The sequence below is a fragment of the Delphinapterus leucas genome, chromosome 17, assembly GCF_059928025.1.
Source record: "Delphinapterus leucas isolate spDelLeu-1000000601 "Yukka" chromosome 17, BTC_Dleu_Yukka2, whole genome shotgun sequence".
Classification (NCBI taxonomy): domain Eukaryota; kingdom Metazoa; phylum Chordata; class Mammalia; order Artiodactyla; family Monodontidae; genus Delphinapterus; species Delphinapterus leucas.
Genome location: NC_143145.1, coordinates 3081210 through 3100946, shown reverse-complemented (window position 1 = coordinate 3100946; position 19737 = coordinate 3081210). Strand labels below are relative to the sequence as shown.

Sequence of the window (19737 nt, the reverse complement as noted above, 5' to 3'; positions counted from 1 at the left end):
AGTCCGTCCCGCGGCCGCGCCTCCCGACACTACAACTCCCACGGGGCAGCGGGACGCCGCTCCCGCACCGACCGTGTAGGCCGGCCACCTCGCGGCGGGTAGGGGCTGCCGCTGCGGGGGCGGGGCGCAGAGATGGCGGACGTGGTCGTGGGCAAGGAGAAGTGCGGCGAGCAGCGGCTGGTGTCGCTGCCCCTGTCCCGCATCCGGGTCATCATGAAGAGCTCCCCCGAGGTGTCCAGCATCAACCAGGAGGCGCTGGTGCTCACGGCCAAGGCCACGGTGAGGCGGGCAGCGCGGGGAGGAGTGTGGAGCGTGGGGCGGCGGTGGGGCCCACCCGGAACCATCGCGCCCCGCCGGGCCCCGCGGAGCTGCCCAGTCCCCTTCGCGTGCGCGCGCGCGCCCTTTTGAGAGCCGCCTCACTCCCCTTCCACGCCGCGCGCGCCCCAGCTCCCGCGCGCGCTCTTCGCCCCGCCCATCCGGCGCCTCGCGCGCCCGTCTCCCCGCCCACTCCGCTCCCGCCCGCCCACTCCGCTCCCGCCCTCCCTCGCGCGCCCGTCTCCCCGCCCACCCCGCTCCCGCCCTCCCTCGCGCGCCCGTCTCCCCGCCCACTCCGCTCCCGCTCTCCCTCGCGCGCTGGTCGCCACGCCCACTCCGCTCCCCCCGCTTCCTCGCGCGGGTTTGGCCTGGGCGGTAGCGTTGAGGCGCGTGGGCCTTCTTTGGTGTCTCCTCCTCCTTTTCCAGTCACCGTACTCCGGGCCCCAAAGCCTCTCCTTTTGTCGCTTCCGGCCTGTTTCGCGGCTTTGGGCCCCAGCTCCTCAAAACGGTTCATTGAGAGGGCCGGCGGCTCCCTCAGGAGGTACGGCCCGGCCCAGCCGCTCGACCACCCTCTCCCAGTCTCCTGGGCCAGAATTGAAGTAATTTCGGGGACCTCAGTTTTAGCCCCCTCCTAGGTCTAGATAGATGATTTTGTCTCTTAATTTGGTCTAGGTAGGCCAGACCTTCCTGTTCTTATCCTGGGCCAGGTTTCTGCTGCAGAGTCTCCCTCACTTGCTTTAACTTCCCTTCGAGTCTGTTTCCCAGGCCGCCTAGTTCGGTAGACGGTAGACGGTGTCCGGTGCGGTGAGTTGGTCAGAGCTAAGGGAGGGGGGGGAATCATATGGTCTTGGGATAGCTGTACAGTTTCTTTCTGTAGGTCTTAAGGAATTAAGAGATTTGCAGGCACTTCTTATTCCCTTCTTGACTAACTTCGATGGAGTTAAAGTAGAACAGGGAGGGGCTCAGCTCAGGTGGGCTGCCCTCGGAAAGGTGTCCGGGCAGAATGGCAAGCTGACCATTTTTTACCTTTAAGCTAGTGACTGTTACAGTTGTCGGCGGACCACCTTAGACACAGCGTAGTCAAATACAAGACTAAAAGTCTGTTCCTGGCATAGAATTTTTGGATGGTCTCTTGCCAACCCTTCTAACTAGAGATTGGGCATTAAACAAACACGATTCCTTGTTGTATGGCTTTTAAATATTTTTCGTAAGTTAGAAATCTAAAATAAACTTTCGAGGGCTTCCCTGGTGGCGCAGTGGTTGAGAGTCCGCCTGCCGATGCAGGGGACGCGGGTTCGGGCCCCGGTCCGGGAAGATCCCACGTGCCGCGGAGCGGCTGGGCCCGTGAGCCATGGCCGCTGAGCCTGCGCGTCCGGAGCTTGTGCTCCGCAACGGGAGAGGCCATGGCAGTGAGAGGCCCGCGTACCGCAAACAAACAAACAAACAAAATAAATAAATAAAATAAACTTCCGGGAAATTCCTGCTGCCCTGCCAATTTTAATTCAGCCTTGCTTTCTTTCCGACCTCGTATGTCTCCTTTCTCCAGTGATTTTCTGCAATTCGATGAACCAAGATAATCTGAAATCATCTAAACTTAATGTAATTGAAAAGTAAGGTCTGTGGTAAATTTTCAAAGCACACCTTTCATCTTAACTTTCTCATTTTGTTTTAGGAACTATTTGTTCAATATCTCGCCACCTATTCCTACAGACACGGCAGTGGAAAAGAAAAGAAAGCACTCACTTACAGTGATTTATCAGATACCGCAGAGGAATCGGAAACGTTTCAGTTTCTTGCAGGTACTTAGCCTTTGAAACATTCTGGTTAAAAAACAGCTTTTTCCCTGCTCTTTTTCTGCTTTCACTGAAAATGACATTTTGCTGCTGTCTCCAGGTGTCAGAGCTTACCTGGCATGGGGCGAGAGTTTTAGTTTTGTTTAGTGGAGCATGTTTGTAATGCAGTTCACCTAGAGCAGGAATTAAGTTGGCACATGCACGGGGCTGTCTGGGTGGGTGTGGGAGCCGGGCAGCCCACCCCCTCAGACTCGTCCTTACTTGGCTGGGGAAGCAGAAACCCATAGTTGTTGCTGTGGAACAGGCTGTGTGCACCACAGCTAAAAAAGAGCGTCCGGTGACCCTTGGGGCCAGCCGCTGTGTCAGGTGGGTCGGGCAGGGCTGCTCCTAGTGGGTGCCAGCACAGAGCAGAGTGTGGTTTGCAGCCACTGGAGTAGATACAGGTGTTGAGCCTTCGTCCAGAGGCAGTGCTGGTTTCCTGCTATGTAGTCTGAATTTTGACTTGTCTTGGAACCTGTTTTAGAGGTCATAGCAGGAACTAGCACGTTTGAAATTTGCATTGCTGATGTTAGCTTTATGTTTTTAAGATATATTACCAAAGAAGATTTTGGCTAGTAAATATCTGAAAACCCTTAAAGAGAAGAGGGAAGAAGAGGAGGAGGAGGAGAATGACAACAACGATGAGACTGATGACGATGAAGCAGAATCCTAAAGCAGAAAGAAGTGCTTTAGAGATCAGCCTGGTGAGGACCCTCATGGATCAGCACCTTTGCTCTGGAGCAGGCATTAGTCTGTTCACGCTTCAGAGACTTCACGTACATGATGTTCTTTCCTGGCTGAGACCAAGCATAATGTACCTCTGCCATAAACAGCCCAAAGGAAAGGAACACAGACAGCAGCTTCTCTTCCCCAGGCCCACACTGCAGCTGGAGTGGGAGAGGACCAAGAAGGGGCTGCGTACCGTGAGACACAGCCAGCCTGCGGCTGTAAGCTATAGAGGCAAAGACAGCTTTGCTTAACTTTCTAGTTTACAGATAGATTTTGAAGAACTTCTAAATATCAGTGTGTAAATTCACATATGTATATTTTTGAAATTCGTTCTTGTGAACAGCTAGATCCTGGTTTAGCTAAATGTGTAGTCTCTGGTACATTTGAATTTTCGTATTTGAAGAAAATTTATGGCTTTGTATATGTCCAAATACTGCATTTTTTTTTTAACTGTAAAGAAATAAATTTTTCTTTTTTAAAAGCTGTATATATTTTTATAGTGAAATGTTTTATGAAACTAGTTTTAGAACCCTCTGTTATTCTAATGCCCTTCTTATTATCTGGAAACATTTGTGAAATTTTAAAATGAGTACTTTTTTATTTTTCCTTTTTATTGGTGGCGCCGTGAGGCATGTGGGATCTTAGCTCTCCAACCAGGGATCGAACCCACGCTCCCTGCAGTGGGAGCACAGAGTCTTAACCGCTGGACCACCGGGGAGGTCCAAAAATGAGCACTTTCTAATACTTTTATTCCTGGAGAAAAATTTCAAGTCAAATTATTAGATCAAATACAGTAAGAAATATTACCTCTGCATAAGCACGTTTTTCTTAAAAAATTATAAAGCATTTTGTATACTGAAGATCTCGTTTTACTGTTCCTTTCTTTACACCCATAGTAATTGTTTGTACTGTCCACAAGAGAAAACCATAAGCCCTATTGTTTTTCACATAGGGTAAATTTTGGCTTTTGCCTTTTCTTTTTTTTTTCCAATTGAGTTCGAATTTTCATCCAGTAGAATCACCCTTTAATGTCCATTCTGTTGGTTGTGTAAGCAATCAATATATAGAACAGTTCCATCACCCCAAACATTCCTCTGTATACCCTTGGAGCTAGTTCCTTCCCTTATCCCCAGGCAATCAATCACTGATGTTTTCTGTCCCTCTTGTTTTTAAAATTTATTTTAAAATATTTTAAAATCCACTTTTTGGTGTACAGTTCTGAGTTTCGACAGATGCAGAGTCATGTAACCACCACCACAATTAAGATACAATAGTTCTGTCACCTCCCCCAAATTCCCTCATGGTTAAACTCCTTCCTACCCTTTACCTTGGCAGCCACTGATCTAGCTATTCTCTGCCCCCAGAGGAGTCAGCAGCCATTTTCTGGAAAGGGCCATGTGGAAAATACTTGAAGTTTTATGGGCTACATAATCTCTGTCACAACTAGTCAACTCTGCTGTTGTAGTTCAAAAGCAGCCACAGTCAACACATACAGGAATGAGCTTGGCTGTACCTCGAGAAAACTTTACTTCTGGACACTGAAATTTAAATTTTATATAATTTTAATGTGTCATGAAATCTTTTGCCTTGTTTTCAACCATTTCAGAATGTAAAAGCCATTATTAGCTTATAGGCCATACAGAAACACAGCAGGCCACATTTGACCCACAGACCATGGTTTGCCCACCCATCTTTCCAAAGCGTCATATAAGTGGAATCACATAGTAGTAGCCTTTGAATCTGACTTTTTTATATTTAGCATAGTGCATTTGAGATTCATCCATGTTGTTGCAGGTATCAGCAGTCTGTTCTTTTTTATTGCTGAGTAGCATTCCTTTGTATGGATATACCATTTGTTTATCCATTCCACAGGTGAATGGATAATTTCCAGTTTGGGTTGTTTCCTGTTTTTTCTTTTTCTCTTTTTTTCCTTTTAAAAAATCTCAAAAAATTTTTCTTGTTTCCGGTTTTGATGATTACAGATAAAGCCCTATAAGCCTTTGGTACAGGTTTTGTGTGACCATACGACTTCATTTCACTTCGGTGGAATTGCATACTTCATTTTACCAGAAACCACCAAACTGTGTTCTAAAGTGTCTGTACTATTTTGCATTCCCACCAGCAGTGAACCAGAGCTTCAGCTGCTCTGCATCCTCTGCAAAACTCGGCATCAGTTTTTATTGCTTTAATTTTAGCCATTTTAGTGGGTGTTGGTTTTAATTTGCATTTTTCTAATGACAAATAATGTTGAACATCTTTTCATTTGCTTGTTTATTACTGTCTGTATATTTTCTTTGAACTGTCCAAATCTTTTGCTCATCTTTTTACTGGGTTATTTTCTTTTTGTTGGGGTTTCAGAGTTTTTATATGTTCTGAATACAAGTCCTTTGCTAGATTATGTGATTTGCAAATATTTCCTACCTGCCTGTGGCTTGTCTTTTCATTCTCTTAACAGCATTGTTCAAAGAACAGAAATTATTTTTTTGAGAAATTCTTAATTTTGAGGAAGTCCATTTTATCACTTTTTTCCTTTGGGGATCATGCTTTTCTTGTTGTATATAAAAACTTGTCACCAAACCCAGAGTCACAAAGATCTCCTGTGTCAGTATCTTTCAAATGCCGCACTGCCTTCAGTACCTCTGCCTGTAATAACGTGATGCTGTTTAAGAAATGCCCAGGAAAAATGGTTTTTGTGTGTAACCAGCTGAAACATCCTTAACCTATCATAAGCCCTTCAGAGCCAATTATGTAGGGAGCTTTCATCCTTCTCAGTTCCTCCTTAAACTGCATGCTAGTCTAGTACAGTAGCTTCCTAACTGGTTTCCTCACCATCTTTACAGCCTGTTTCCTCTTCCCATCTTGCATGCTGCTATCAGATCATCAAAACAATTTTATGAAGATTAGTCTTTTCTTCCTGGTAAGAAGCGTTAAAAACAGCTGATATTGGAGTAGCCACTGGGGGCTGAGCCTCTTCTGTGTGCATTGTGCACTTTCATCTAAACTTCACGACTTGCAAAGTATCCATATTTTGCAAAGAAGAGAATGAAAGCTCAGGTTAAGGAACTAGTCCAAGGCACACCTAGGAAGTGGTGGAACTAGGATTCAAATCCCAGACTACACTCTTCACTGGAGCTTAAACAGTGTGGTTTTCTCTGCACTGTCAACGGGGTCAATTCTTAACTTGGCAGTCGAGGCCCTGGACACTGGTCTTACTCTGCTTTGTATCCTACTGTTTTCCTACATTAACCTTCCATTCCTGCTGAGATGGGCTCCTTGTCCTCTGTGGAGCGTAAAGATCCCTTGTACATCCTCTGATCAAGGAGCTGTTTTCTTTTGTGAAATCTTTTCCTAATTCACATAACGTCACATCATCGTATGCTGTTTTTACACTTAGGTTTTCACAGTCAGATCATGACTGCTTCTGGCCATCCACTGAATGATAGTGAGATAACGGGAATGTAACAACGTAAGGCCATATTTATTAAGTAAGGATACTGTAGGTCTCTCAGCAGTTTGTGTGTATTCTTTCAGTTTCAGCTAGCATGTCCCAGGGCCTGTGGGCACCAAGATGCTTTGTGGTTTTGGATACCAAGAAGTAAGAAGTACTAGGTCCTGTATACATTAAGGGGAAAAGAAAAAAGGAGAGAACTACATCTTGATTTTATTAGGGGAAAAAAAAAGCCTGGAACAGAATACACCAGAGTGCTAAGAGTAACTACCTCTCAGTGTTGTGATTACAGATAATTTACAGTCTCTGTCTTTATGTTTATCTGAATTTTTACATTGTCTGTAATGAACACATTCTCTATTTTACTTATTTATTTTTGGCTGCGTTGGGTCTTTGTTGCTGCGCGCGGGCTTTCTCTAGTTGCGGTGAGCAGGGGCTACTCTTCGTTGTGGTACGCGTGCTTCCCATTGTGGTGGCTTCTCGTAGCAGAGCACGGGCTCTAGGTGCGTGGGCTTCAGTAGTTGTGGCACGCAGGCTCAGTAGTTGTGGCTCGCGGGCTCTAGAGCGCAGGCTCAGTAGTTGTGGCGCACGGGCTTAGTTGCTCCGCGGCATGTGGGATCTTCCCGAACCAGGGCTTGAACCTGTGTCCCCTGCGTTGGCAGGCGGATTCTTAACCACTGCGCCGCCACCAGGGAAGCCCTATTCTTTTCTTAAAAACATTTTCCGTAAAAATCAGAAAATAGCTTTGGCTGTTTCAAAACAAAACAAAAACTTTGGCCTGCTTTAGCGACAATGTGCATCCTAGGGATTTTCCGCTATTTTTTTGATTTTCTTAACCCAACCCTCCTTTCCTTTCCCAACACCACATATTCTTTCAGTACAGACAGAAGTCAAACACCGCCCAGAGGGAGGTCACCAGGCCCAGAACCCCAGATATGGTGGTCAGCTTTGATTCCCATACAACATGGAGCTCAGGGCTTTGCACTCGATTGGGGTTTAGCTGAATGACTTTTTTCTTCTTCTTATGGCTGCTAGAGTAGGAACACCCAGCTCATCCTAGGTACCACATTTGTTCTTCAATTCATTCCTGATGCTTTTATCCCCAGACCCCAAATTCTCAGGGGCCCAACGTATGGAATAAGGCTCTAGACTTCTATCACCAAAGGCGTGCTTCCACCTCAGAAGCCTGGAACCTTAACCCGTGTGGAAGGAAGTCCCCAAATAAATACGTGAGTAAACAGAAGATCTTTGGGCGAGGCAGCTGTAAATACGAGGAATTTTATTTTATTTTTTGCTGACATACTATGAGGCAAAACAAAATTGACACCATACAAAATAACTTTATAAAATATCATTCACATCATATTGTATCAGATTTACAGCATTCTGTGCATGTTAAGGGTTATGTAAGGAAGTGAAAAAAACACTATGCCAAACTTTTTAGTATTAGTTTATATACACACAGTAAGAAACAAAACAAGTAACTGTTAGGTTTTCCATGAATTTATTGCAAAAATAGTGCAAACTACTTAACCTAGTAAGCTGTAAAACAAACTCTAAAGGACCCAGCTAAGCTTAAACACGACAATAGATGCTCAGTGTCTCAGCCTTTAGCTTTCTTCACCAGTTTAATCTTTGTCAATCAAGACCACTCCCCGTCTGTTCAGTCTGGGGTGAGTGCTGGGGAACAGAGAAGTGTGAAGACCGGCTCTTCAGAGCCCAGATGGATCCGGCTGCCTAGTGCCAGCAATACCTTTAGGATCATGCTACTTACTCAATGGCAATTTTGTGAGGTCTGTGTTGAAAACATTAAGATGCTATGATGTTTAAGTCTGACCTTAGAAATAAGTCGTCCAACCTCTTGATGATATGGAGAAAAGAATTAAGAAAGCAGCATGAACAGAAAGGATTGGGAACATTATTGTCTGCTTATAAACATGGTATCCTTTTTCTCAGGTGTATTTGGGTATAAAGTATTAATCTCCTGGTGGGCAACCTTTGAACCAGATATTGCAGTACGTTTAAAAAAAAAAAAAAAAAAAAAAAAGATACTGTATCCCTACAAGAGTAACTTTAAAATCTCTTTTAACAGTCTACTGGGGTCCAAAAAGCATATATCTAAACAAAATCCTAAGAGCAGAACAAAACGCTACGTATAAAAGCTAAAGAAACAAAATGCAGCATATTCAGGTTCTTTTCCTTGAGGTACCTATATAAATTTAATCACCTGCCCCAAAGTACTCTTGTTAGGTAAAAAACAAAATGCTTACTGGTGAGCCAATTGTAGGGCATTTATTATTATTGAGAAAGTGCAACAACGCTGATCTTTACATGCAGCATACTAAAGGATGATTTACTCTTTACAAAATATAGCTTAAGTATTGACCTGATGGAATTTTAAAAATTAAAAACATTTAACTAGAATCATCCCAATTTTTTTGAGATCCTGAAGCGAAAAGCCTCCCAAATCAACTTTCAAAGTTACGCCACTAAGGAATGTTGGTTCTCTTGTAAAATTCAGAGATCTCTTTAAAATAGTAAAACTATATACTACAGGAAAGATCCCTAATTTTTATTTCTTATTGGTATAAAATCAAATTCTTAAGACTCCAAAATATTGTGTTACCTCCAAAGAATTAAGTTAAAAAAGATTGCCGTAGTAGGAAAAGTCTAGACTTGTAAACTGCCGAATATAAAAGCATGGAAAGTCATCGATCTACCCGATTTTCTCACCTGCCAGAAAGCTTTCCTAACTTACAGAAACCCTGGGGCTGCTGCTGCAGGCAGCACCCCTCCCCCCACCCCCTTCCCCCCGCCCCCCCCCCCCCCCCCCCCCGCTCCACGGCCAGCGGCCCTCCCTTCCTCTGTCGATGGTCACCAACACCCACACCAGGAGGGTGGGAGAGATGAAATCAACAATAGTCCATTCGCTGCTTATGAAATAAACTTATAAAATACGCCAGAGGAAGGCCGGGAGGGCACGTGTGGTGAAAAAGCAATGACAAGAGTGTTTGTGAGTTGTTTTTGGTCGCCCCTTCATTGGCACAGAAAATGAAGTGATAGCTACAAATATATGCGTAGAAGAGTTTGGAATTTGCTTGTAAAATGTCAAATTTGCTCTTGGACATAATTCTATGTTTCTTTTCACAAGAGGGCAGTTGGGATTCCAGTATACGTTAGTGTTTAGTTGGCTGGGGTGATCTATCAAATTCCATGGCCAATTGGGCTTTTTCTCCCCATGTACAATATAAAATATTTAATTTCATACTGATTTTTTCAATGCATTAGGATTCAACACAAAAGGCACAAAATAAATAGATATTATTAAATAAACGGAAATTATGATTTCAAGCTTTGTGTGGAGTTATATTTCACTGTTTTGTTACTTTTTCCAATTCAATTTGACAGACTTAGTAAATAGCACCCAACTGTTTAACTGAGGTAGATCCACATTGTAAAAGAAAGCTGGGTCCCCTCCATTTTATGTCTAAATTTAAGATGCTTTTACAAAAACAAAAATCCATTTAATCATATGCAGAAGCAATGACAGGTGGCACTACCGGAAGAAAGCTTAGAACATGAGCAGGTTTGCAAAGGTTTGTGCCTAAATCATGCTCTTCATCAGCCCTAAGTACATCTCAGACTGGAGGGAAAAAAAAAAATCAAACATTTCAAAATAACCCTGAAAAAGTCTCAAGACTTTCAGAACAGGTCTTTTTGACTGACTGCCACAGAAATGCACAATGGTCCATTTTCATCAAGCAATGGCAACAGCCAAGCCAGACCAGAAACAGAGCGAGAGAGAGAGAGCGAGAGAGCAAGACAGAGCTGTATCACTGAAAGTTTCCCTTTATAACTCCGGAGAAAAGACTTGTTGAGTTATGATATAGCATCTTGATCTGAACAGTTTAAACTCATTCTGCCTAATATTTTTGCATACTGTGAAACTTACAAATTTAACATCTGATTAAGGCTTAATTTAAAGTGGCATTACCACCTACCATCATGCAAGCATTGGACATCCTCAAAACACACAGAATGGTATTAAACTAAAGACAAGGACAGGAAGCCTCAGATTTGTATTTAGCAGGTACTATAATTTTATATTTAATTTTACAATTCATGTAAGCAAACGAAAAGTTATACAGAGAGGCCAATGTATATAAATACTAGTTTATACAGGAACTGTCAATGTACACAACAGCACTGCACGGTTTCTATATTGCAAGCACAAGACATCGTCACGTAGACCCACCGCACAGGTAAACGAGTCCGCAGACAGTACGCACAGTACCACCTGAAATGAGGCCCTTTAGCTGCTCAGCTTCTTAGAAAACAGTAAACTTTAAATGGTCATAATACATTTTGATTCAAAATGTCTTCTAAAATTTTTTTTGTGGGAGAAAATTAAGAAGGGGCAAGATCTACCTATGGAACTTTTGAATTCATTTTTGTTTTTTTCAATTATTTTATAAAAATAAAATAAAACTAGAAAAGTCGATAAAACTCAGGGTTAAAACCCCTCAATACATATTAGGTAAGTAATCTGAATGTACCAGAGGTAAGAAAAAATCTGGATTTAGACACTACATTCTTGTATTTAATGAATAATTAGCCACTTTGCTGCACAGAAACTTACAATTATTCCCTTAAAACTTTTTAAAAAGTAAAAACTCACTTGCCGCTACAGTTACAAAACATGAATTTATACCTTCAACAACTACGTGTAAAATCCACTATCAAACTTGGGAGGCGGATTTCAGTTCAGTGCTAAACCGCAGACTTCCAGGATTTTAGCCGCGTGTCTGTTTGGCTTTGAAGAGGAGCCCACGTCATCGCTGTGTTACGGCCCCCCAAAGCCGCCCGCAGCCCCCCCGGTGCCTGGTGCCTCTGCCTTTCAGAACAGAGGATATAGGGGGAGACAGAAGGGCCAAGAGCTGCCACCTTGAAGGCTTTTCTAGACAGTTTAAAATAAGTAACATTGGGTTATTTCCCCCGCTTAAAACCATCCACTGACAGAGAATTCTGAGTGGCTTTTAACTAGACCGTCGGCCAAGAAAACTGCTCAACTCAATACCTGGCTTGGAAAAGTCAGAGCTAAAACCTGCATCTTCAAGACGTCAAAACCCGAGTCCTACGTGCACAGCTCCAGGTGACACCACTCGCGAGGAAGCAGTTTCCCAGCACGTCACAAAACAACAACAACGCGGGGCACTCCAACAACTGAAATGGCACCTGACATCTGAGGACTTCCCACGCATTCTACAAAGACACGACTCCAATTCCAATTCCTTTTTGAAAACAATCTAGTTCCATTACGCTCAACATTCTCATTGAGTGACCTTGAGAACAAACCCCCCAGGTTTGCCGGCGGTCACGGTCAGCACCCGACTAGGAGAGGGGTCCTGTGGACGGACGTGCTCTGGGCCTGGGAGGAGCCACGCGGCCAGAACCCAGCGATTTCCCGCAGGAGCCAGTGCCCAGAAGCCGAGGAGCGGTGCGGCTTCCAAGGCAGAGCGCCGGTGCCTGAGCGTGCGCCGGGCCAGGCTTCCTTCCCAACAACGCAGCCGCACCGTGGTTTCGAAAGGACACTGAGGACTGGAATTGAAAGGCACGGAGGCTGAGACGGGGTCTCCAGAACACATTCAGTCTGGCACCCCTGGCCTCTGGAGACCAGGGGAGGCCTGGGCACCGCCTGCCCCTTGGGTCAGAGGGGCTGCCCTCTCCCACCCCCCAGCATCGTTCCCAGCATCTCCAGAGTCCAGAGGAGCCCTGGGCCTCCCAGTTCCGTCCGGCGGGGCCGGGCAGCCCACCCGCATCGCACCCCCCACCCCCAGCCCGGTAGGTGGTGGTGGGCGGCGAGGGGGCACATTCCTAGCATCAACTCATGGTTTTGAGGACCTTGAAGATTCCAGAAGTACCAAATGAGGTTGGCCTGAACATCGAGCTCCTGGAGAGTCAATATTTGGTGTTGTAGCTTTAACTCTGAACTACTTGAGGCCAAGGAAGTTGTAACTAGGAGATCATTCAGCCTCCTCCAACCGCCTAAAGAAGGGGGGTGAGGTGAGGACCCAAGCCTACAGTCACACCACCAAGGGCGTTTAAAGATCTAACGCACCTGAATTTTTCACATCAACCAATAAGACAGAAAAGTATTAACAAAAGCACCAGTAATCTTCAGTTCCCTCATCTTTAATTATCTTTCGTGAACGCAAAGATGCCGGGGGAGGCCCACGTCGGGACGCTGGGGACATGAGTGCAGAAAGCAGGTGGGAGATCTGAGTCAACGGCTGACATCACTAAAGCGAGGAGCCGGCCGCCGCGCAGCGGCCCCCAAAAAGCCCTGTATGGGTTTCTGGCTGAAAATGAGGCCACTTCAGCGGAGCCCAGCAACCCCAGAAGCAGGCCAGCAGAGGTAGCGGACGCTCCCCAGTGTCCACGCTTCTCAGGGTGGTCTGTGTCTATAGGACAGCACGACTGCAGAATTACACATTCTTAGACTGCAAAGGACACTTGGCGCTTTCGGAATTAAAGCGCAGCATGCAGCGTTGAAGGCAAGGACTTCCTCGTAATGGTGCACCTGGAAACTCTCTGGGCCAAAGTCAAGGTCTGATGAGCGCCCAGAAGAGAGCGGAGCCGCCTCCTCACACCCAGACGCCTGCAACTGCAACACCGCCCAACTGTCCCTCCAGAACTCAGGAGCAAACCAGCGCAAGTGATCGGGAGCAAAAGCTCACCTTCTGAAGACGAGAGAACATGAGGAACCTAAAGAAAAGACGCGAAGGAGCAGGGGGGCGACACTGACCAACCCACAGCAGCGTGCGAGCAGATGAGATTTCTGACAGCAAAGTGGTTCATGACACGTGATGCCGAGCTCTCCCAGGCCAGTCTTCCCGCAGGCTGGCATCCTGGTCCAGGGCGCCAGCAGCAGGAACCCCTACTTCAGGACGCTGCCGCCCTGGACCCTGTGCTCCTTTCAAGCAAAGGGCCTTGGATTTGAACAGAACATTTTGCTTTCAAACCTTAGCTCACTCTCAAGTATAGAGTCATTAGTAACTCAAGGCTCCCAAGTCAAAGGTCGACGACATCTGCACTGCATTTTGAAACCATGCAGCTACTGAAGTACTATTTGCACAAGAGTCGGTGTTTAAGCACCTTTGTGATTTTTACAGAGTGTACAAAAAGGGAGAAGAGAGTAGAAGGAGACACTTTCAACCCATTCATAAGTAAAGCAGAAAAAAAAAGTGCTTCCTTATGTCAAACAGGAAAGTGAAAAGCCAGGACAGCGGGTCGCTTCCAGGTCCCACCACACACGGCCCTGCACCTGAGGACGGTGCAGAAAGGCCCTTGTGTTTCCTTCCTGCTGGCCACTGAGAGTCCTAACATCTCGGAGCCGGGCAGCCCTGAGGAGTCCCTGGTCCACCCTGGACACCCAGAGAGGGAGGAGGGGACTGCCCGTGGGTCACAGTATGGCACACAAATTTTCAAGCCAGAACTGAACAGAGAGATGTTCACAATTCAGTTGATTCAGGCAACATTTTGGCTATTTTCAGTGTGGATAGCTACACTTAAAAGCAAACATGAATCTATTGAGAATTCAGAGGTAGCCTTTATCTGCGTTTATTTATTTATTTTTAAACTAAAAGGTATTAGAAACCACCTTCTGTAGTGATATGGCTAAGCCAATACATTCACTTTAGACAATAAAATGGCAAAAGATCCAAAAAAGCACTAAGTGAGGGCACCGAGGTGGCATCGACGTGACACTAACACACACTCAGATGGCTGGTTTGGGTGTAAAAGCTCCTTTGTGTGTCTGATACTGTGTAACCTGATCACAGACAGAACTTACACACTGTGGACTGGAGCACACACTTCTTCTCATCTGGCCAAATCACGAGGCCTAAAGGAACAGCCTGCCTTTCAGGTCTGCCTGGCACCTATGGGTTAAGCCACAAATGACAGTTCTGACATAACAGCGACCTCATGGCTTTCAAATGACGGGTGACCAAAGAGAAGCAAGGGAGGCCCTGACTCTCTAGTAACATTGGCCGTTCAGATGCTTCCTATCCAAGCTGTCAAATGCTGGAGGGAGCTAGCAGCAAATGCTTTAGGGAGTCATGGCAAATAACGAGGAATTAAACAGACCAGAAGCATTCAAAGGATTTACAATTAATCCTCTTGGAATTAAATCTCAGACCGCAAGGAGAGAGCACACTCTTCTTCCAATACACTGCAAACTTCCTTCCAGAAAAAGACAGCAACGAGGCTAATCTGTCCTTCATGAATGGTCAACACACACACACATACACATGGCTGTAGAGGGGGAAGGGCAGCGGCCAGCCCACACGGCTCTAACACATAATACTGAAAAACGTGGCAGGATCACTAAAACAAAGCAACGCATTGTATTACATCATTTCTGCTATCCTAAATCTATTTACAATCATTTCAAACAAGTACAGCAGATGCAAAGTTGGACATAATAAAAAGGAAGCTGTCAAAAAATCAGTGCAATTATTTCGAGTTGAAAATTTTCCTTACAAAAGAAGTCAGCATGTGTGTGTAACACGGACAGCCCTATTACGAAGTCACACGTGCACTGTGTCTACACTGAGAAACGTCACAGCAGCCGAAACTGCTGGCACGGCAGCTAGAGAGAATATTCTTGGTTCCTTTGGGGGAGGGCTTAAAATACAAAGTATTTGCATTCTGAAAGTGAGGCGTATGAACACTGAGGAAGTTTCTATTCATTGTACATTCCTTTTCTCATGAGCGTTTGAGAGATGAGTTAAAGAGAGGTCACAGGGAAATTTCTATGGCTTGTCTGGGCCACTGGGATTGTCCACTGTCTGGATTATGTCAACGTCTAAAGCTCCTCCTAATGGAACTGCCTTAGGTGTAGGAAAATGCCCATGAAAAATCCTTTGAACTGCCCAACAGATCAAAGTCCCACTCAAGGACTCCATCCAGATCCTGACGGGTGGCTCCATGAAACAGCCTAGTGCTTCCACGACGCCAAGCAACCAAGAGAAGCCGCCCCAGCCTCCAGAGGCCTCCTCGAGACAGTCTGGTGTCCCAACTGCACAACGCTTGGCTGGCCTACCCTTAACATATTGTATCAAATATATAATCTGACTGAAAAACTGCCTTGTAAAAATAAAATTTAAGTCACCCTGCAGATCAATGTTAAATTACATTGCCGCATATCTAAGAAAAACAATTCATCCAGAAAAATTACACTTGTGGCTTTCAAAAATAAATCATCCAGCAAACTTGCAGGTAAACATTAGGTAATTTATAAAAGTTGGGGAAAAGAATTTCTATCATATTCATCAGGTACCACATGCACTGGAATATCCGTATCAGCCAAATGAAACCAGAGCAGAAAGGAAACAATAAATAGCAACATTTGCATTTAACAACAATAAAAATAACAAACAATATAACATCGACACCCACCCGCCCACAACCCTGCTGCAGGAATTGAACTTCAACTGTCTCTTCTAATGAGCACACGCCGGGGTAAACATCACAACAGCACTGCTTACGGCCAGACTCACACAGCACGGAAATCACTCCACTTCCAACAAGTCCCTCCTGGGGAAGCCGGCGCAGTGGCCAGGGATCGCTCGTGGTTCTAGAGTGCAAACATTCATGCACGGGAGTGTGAGGACACTACCAAAAAGCAACACAATCTTGAAAAGAGAAAGCAGGCCCTAAAATGTAGTATCAAGTGTATATGTGAAGTCTTCTCAAAACAGAAAACCAAAACCAAAATAAAACAATCCCTTTCTAAAAGTATAGGTATGCCCAGCTTTACAACATTTATCTGAACTAGGAACATCTGAGCTTATTATAATAAGTACACAAACAGCAGGATGGAATCTCAGCAGGGCCAAAGGGCTCTCCTACAAAACGGCGACTTGGAGCAGCTCCCCGGGGTTTCTTTCATCGCTTAGCTATTAGGGTGAGAGCTTGTCGAACGTAATAGGAAGTGGTGAAGGGATGGGAATATGTTAACTTTTCTTACGGTGAATAGTTTAAAATATATTAGGAAGAGTACCAGGATAAGGGTCTAATTGGGAGACCTCTTCTGAAGAGATAAATCCCAGTTTTTCTTTGAAATTAATCCAGATTTCTACTTCATAATTTTCACATTCAGTTTGCTTAAAGCAAGGCACACCTTACTTAGTGGGGTCAGGCAAAGCCGGCGAGTGGGCACCTCTGCAATTTGTACAGCCCCGCACAGGCCTCAGGAAACCCGTCAAACGCAGGCAGAGGCCGGAGGTGCCCGGAGCCCTTCTCGGGCGGCCACGAGGTTGCCCTGGGCGGGCGTGACCCACACAGAACGGGCAGGGCCTCTCTTGGCTTCCACGTGAACAGGGCTTGGACTTATTCTACTGCACCTTGAGGTTTTACGCTGTCTCAAAATTTATCCTAATAATGGGGCGGGGGGGGGGGATTGGTAGAAATTTGGGAAAACAGTTCTTTACCTGAGAAATTGTAACTACAGCCATTTGAATTCTGAACCATCAGACATGTACAAAGGTATGCAGCTAACCCAGCTGGAGACATTTGGTTTATGAATGCTTTTAAGTAGTAAAAGTTTTATAAAACAAGCGCAGGGCTGTAACAAGTACTTTTCTCAAAGTACTTTGGCCCTCTAGAAAGAAAACTTTTCCTTCAAAACGATTTTTTAAAAATTTAGGTCTCATTTTCTGCCAGCCTGTGATCCTGCCCAGTGTATTCGTTTAGAAAACGTTTCCCTGCATTGCTGGGGAGTCCCTCCCTGCTGGGCCCTCAGTGCTTGAGGGAGCACACTCTCCAGAAGGCTCTAGATTAGAGGTTCTCGGACTCCAGGCAGCCCTGGACCCCCAGCTGATGGTGTAAAACGCAGATGCCCAGCCGCCACCCCAGAGGCCGCAGCGAGCACAGGAGTCACAGCGTTTTTATGGCCAATGCCCCGACCACCGAGATCCTGTTGCAAGTGGTAGAAACATACCTTCGAGACACACGGTTCTAGATGATCCTAAAAATGACTGAAAACTAACCTAAGTTCAGATTTTAAAAGTGTATTAGTGAAAAGGTTCCCTCCTTAGCTTGAATGCTCCCGGTAACTTAAGCCAAGAGTGTACTGGTATCCTTCTGAACGAGAGAAAGTGCCACTTGCTAACAAAATGACAGGGAATTGCAACATTTTTAGAGCAGAGGCTTCTGTCATTTAAAAAGACATAAAAAAAAAAATGATACAGCAAGAAGAGACTAATGCCATTAATAAGACACCCACATGCACGCACACGCGCGCGCGCATACATGCACGCACACACACACACACACACACACACACACACCACTCTTGAGTATATATTGTCACAAATAATAGTCACCCCTTTGTCGTTGCCGCCAAAATCCAGGCCGAGTGTCCATGACAGCGCTTCCCTGCCCCCGCGGAGCCCTCACACAAGACCGAGGCGGGCGCTGACCCCAGCACGAGGCACCCTGGTTGGGACCCTCACTCCACCACAGTGCCAGAGGTAATGTCAGGCCGGGATGGGAGGGCCGTCAGCAGGGCCAGAGGAAACCTACAGAGCACGAAGCAGCACTAGGGAAAGGCTCATCTCCTTCCTAGAATCTCTGTACTGAATGTGGATTGGATTCTCAGAAAACCGCCTACAAGGACCAAAAGCCCACTGAGCACAAACGGAGCTCTCTGCTGTTAGCCCTGTCGAGCTGTCCACGGTATCATTCTTAGTGCAATGGATTCTAGATTGGCAAACCCACGTCCGGGGCCCAGCACGCAAATCCTAGCAGAAGGGTCTGCCTCTGCTGCTGGCTTCGCCATCAGCCATCCTCCCGAGGGCTGGGCTCCTTCGCGGAACGCGGGCCTGGCAGCCCGCAGAGCGCCACCACCGACAGCCTTCTCTGTGTTTCAGTGCATAGATCCTATGACGCTTGTCTAACAAACCACACGCAGAGAGAAGTGCACGCCGACACGCAGACTCATTCCCAGGAGCGGAAGGATACATACATTCCATTTGTGCTTAATTGGCTGAGCGACACACGGGGATGAGGCGGGGAGGGGAGTGACTGCTGGAAGCACACTCCGTCCTCCTGAGGGTCCAGGCTGCGCGGTCTACACGAGGGGGTGGGCCGCGGGCACTGAGTCAATTGCATACTCCTGTACTTAAGCACTGAGAAACCACAAGGGTGGTCCAGGCTCCAGGCTCCAAAACACTCTTGATATGCTAAACAGATCACAAAAGCACCCCGTAGTCAGTAAAATGAAAAACAGCATCTATCTATCACATTAATACTGCAAACCAGATATATATACTTTTCTCTTACATTAAAGACATAACAGTGAAAAAGGATTGTACTGTATTTATCACCACAGACCCGTATTCTTCAGAAACTTTGGAAGATAAACGTCACAGTCCTACAGGACAAATCTTATGATTAGACTGTCGGCATATTGTCTTTTTTCTTTTTTTAAATAAATTTTTATTAAAATGGCACTTGTCTGCCAATCCCTCTGGACCTATAAATGTTGTAAACACACACGGCCCACCTTCTGCCACCCCTCCTTCCTTCGGGCTGAGTGAAAGGCGGGCAGTGGCAGAACGAGAGACACCAGGGCGCCTCGCCTGGCCCCTGCCCTCGGATCCCGGACAGCTGGTCAGGAGCACACAGGTGTCACTCTGAAATAAACTTTAGTGACAGCATCAGAATGTTCAAGGCTTTAAAACCACAATGTGTTTTATGTTGCTTTCACTCTCACAGAACGTTCACAGCTAGTTTGAGCCCATCAATTTCATATAGAATCATGTGTTAAAAACAAGTAAATCGAACGACCAAATAAATTAAAAATGTTTTAAAGCCCTGAGTTCATAGACTGGTTTTAGGAGATTTTTAGGAAACACGGGACTCTATTTTCATAAGCAGCTTATAAGATTTTGGCAAACCATATTTCCTACGACAATGGGGTCTCATACAGGTCTGCAGTTCAAAATCCAAGTTTGAAATCTGGGACGGAAGGCATTCTGGAAAGTGGAGAATCTACTAAAATCAATGGCGTTTCATGTTCGATGCTGGCTGTCACGGAAGGGCTGGGCATTTGTTGGTCTGAGTGTAGCTGGTCTCATGTGAATCCAACTCGGTACACAATCGTAAACACTAAAACATGTCAAGCAAAGTACATGGTGCGCAGCGTGTCCTGATGGACCTGGACTGCCTTTGCCAACGCCTGGTGGTCTCGTCCGTTACTCTGCCCGGAGGTATGGCTTCCTTCAGCACTGTGGGGATGGGGGACAGAGAGAGAGAGAGAGAGAGAGAGAGAAAGAGAGAGAGAGAGAGAGAGAGAGAGAGAGAGAGAGAGAGAGAGAGGGAGGGAGAGGAAGGGAGGGAGGGAGG

The 19737-nt window shown here is 45.8% G+C and overlaps 2 protein-coding genes across 8 annotated transcripts in view; one reads left to right on the top strand and one right to left on the bottom strand.

Annotated features, from left to right (window-relative positions):
* Window positions 1–52: 52 nt before the first annotated feature.
* CHRAC1 (chromatin accessibility complex subunit 1) lies at window positions 53–3363 on the top strand. Its single transcript, XM_022555526.3, has 3 exons — window positions 53–279; window positions 1988–2114; window positions 2696–3363. Exons 1-3 carry the CDS (start codon window positions 133–135, stop codon window positions 2818–2820), a joined length of 399 nt encoding a protein of 132 aa, XP_022411234.1. The 5' UTR covers window positions 53–132; the 3' UTR covers window positions 2821–3363.
* Window positions 3364–18799: 15436 nt separating this feature from the next.
* Window positions 18800–19737, bottom strand: part of AGO2 (argonaute RISC catalytic component 2) — a 94563-nt gene continuing 93625 nt past the window's right edge. For all 7 annotated transcript variants that reach the window (XM_022555520.3, XM_022555521.3, XM_022555519.3 and 4 more), the window contains one exon: window positions 18800–19619. In XM_022555520.3, the coding sequence (XP_022411228.1) occupies window positions 19511–19619 (109 nt within the window). In that variant the 3' untranslated portion in view covers window positions 18800–19510. The remainder of the gene's footprint in view (window positions 19620–19737) is intronic.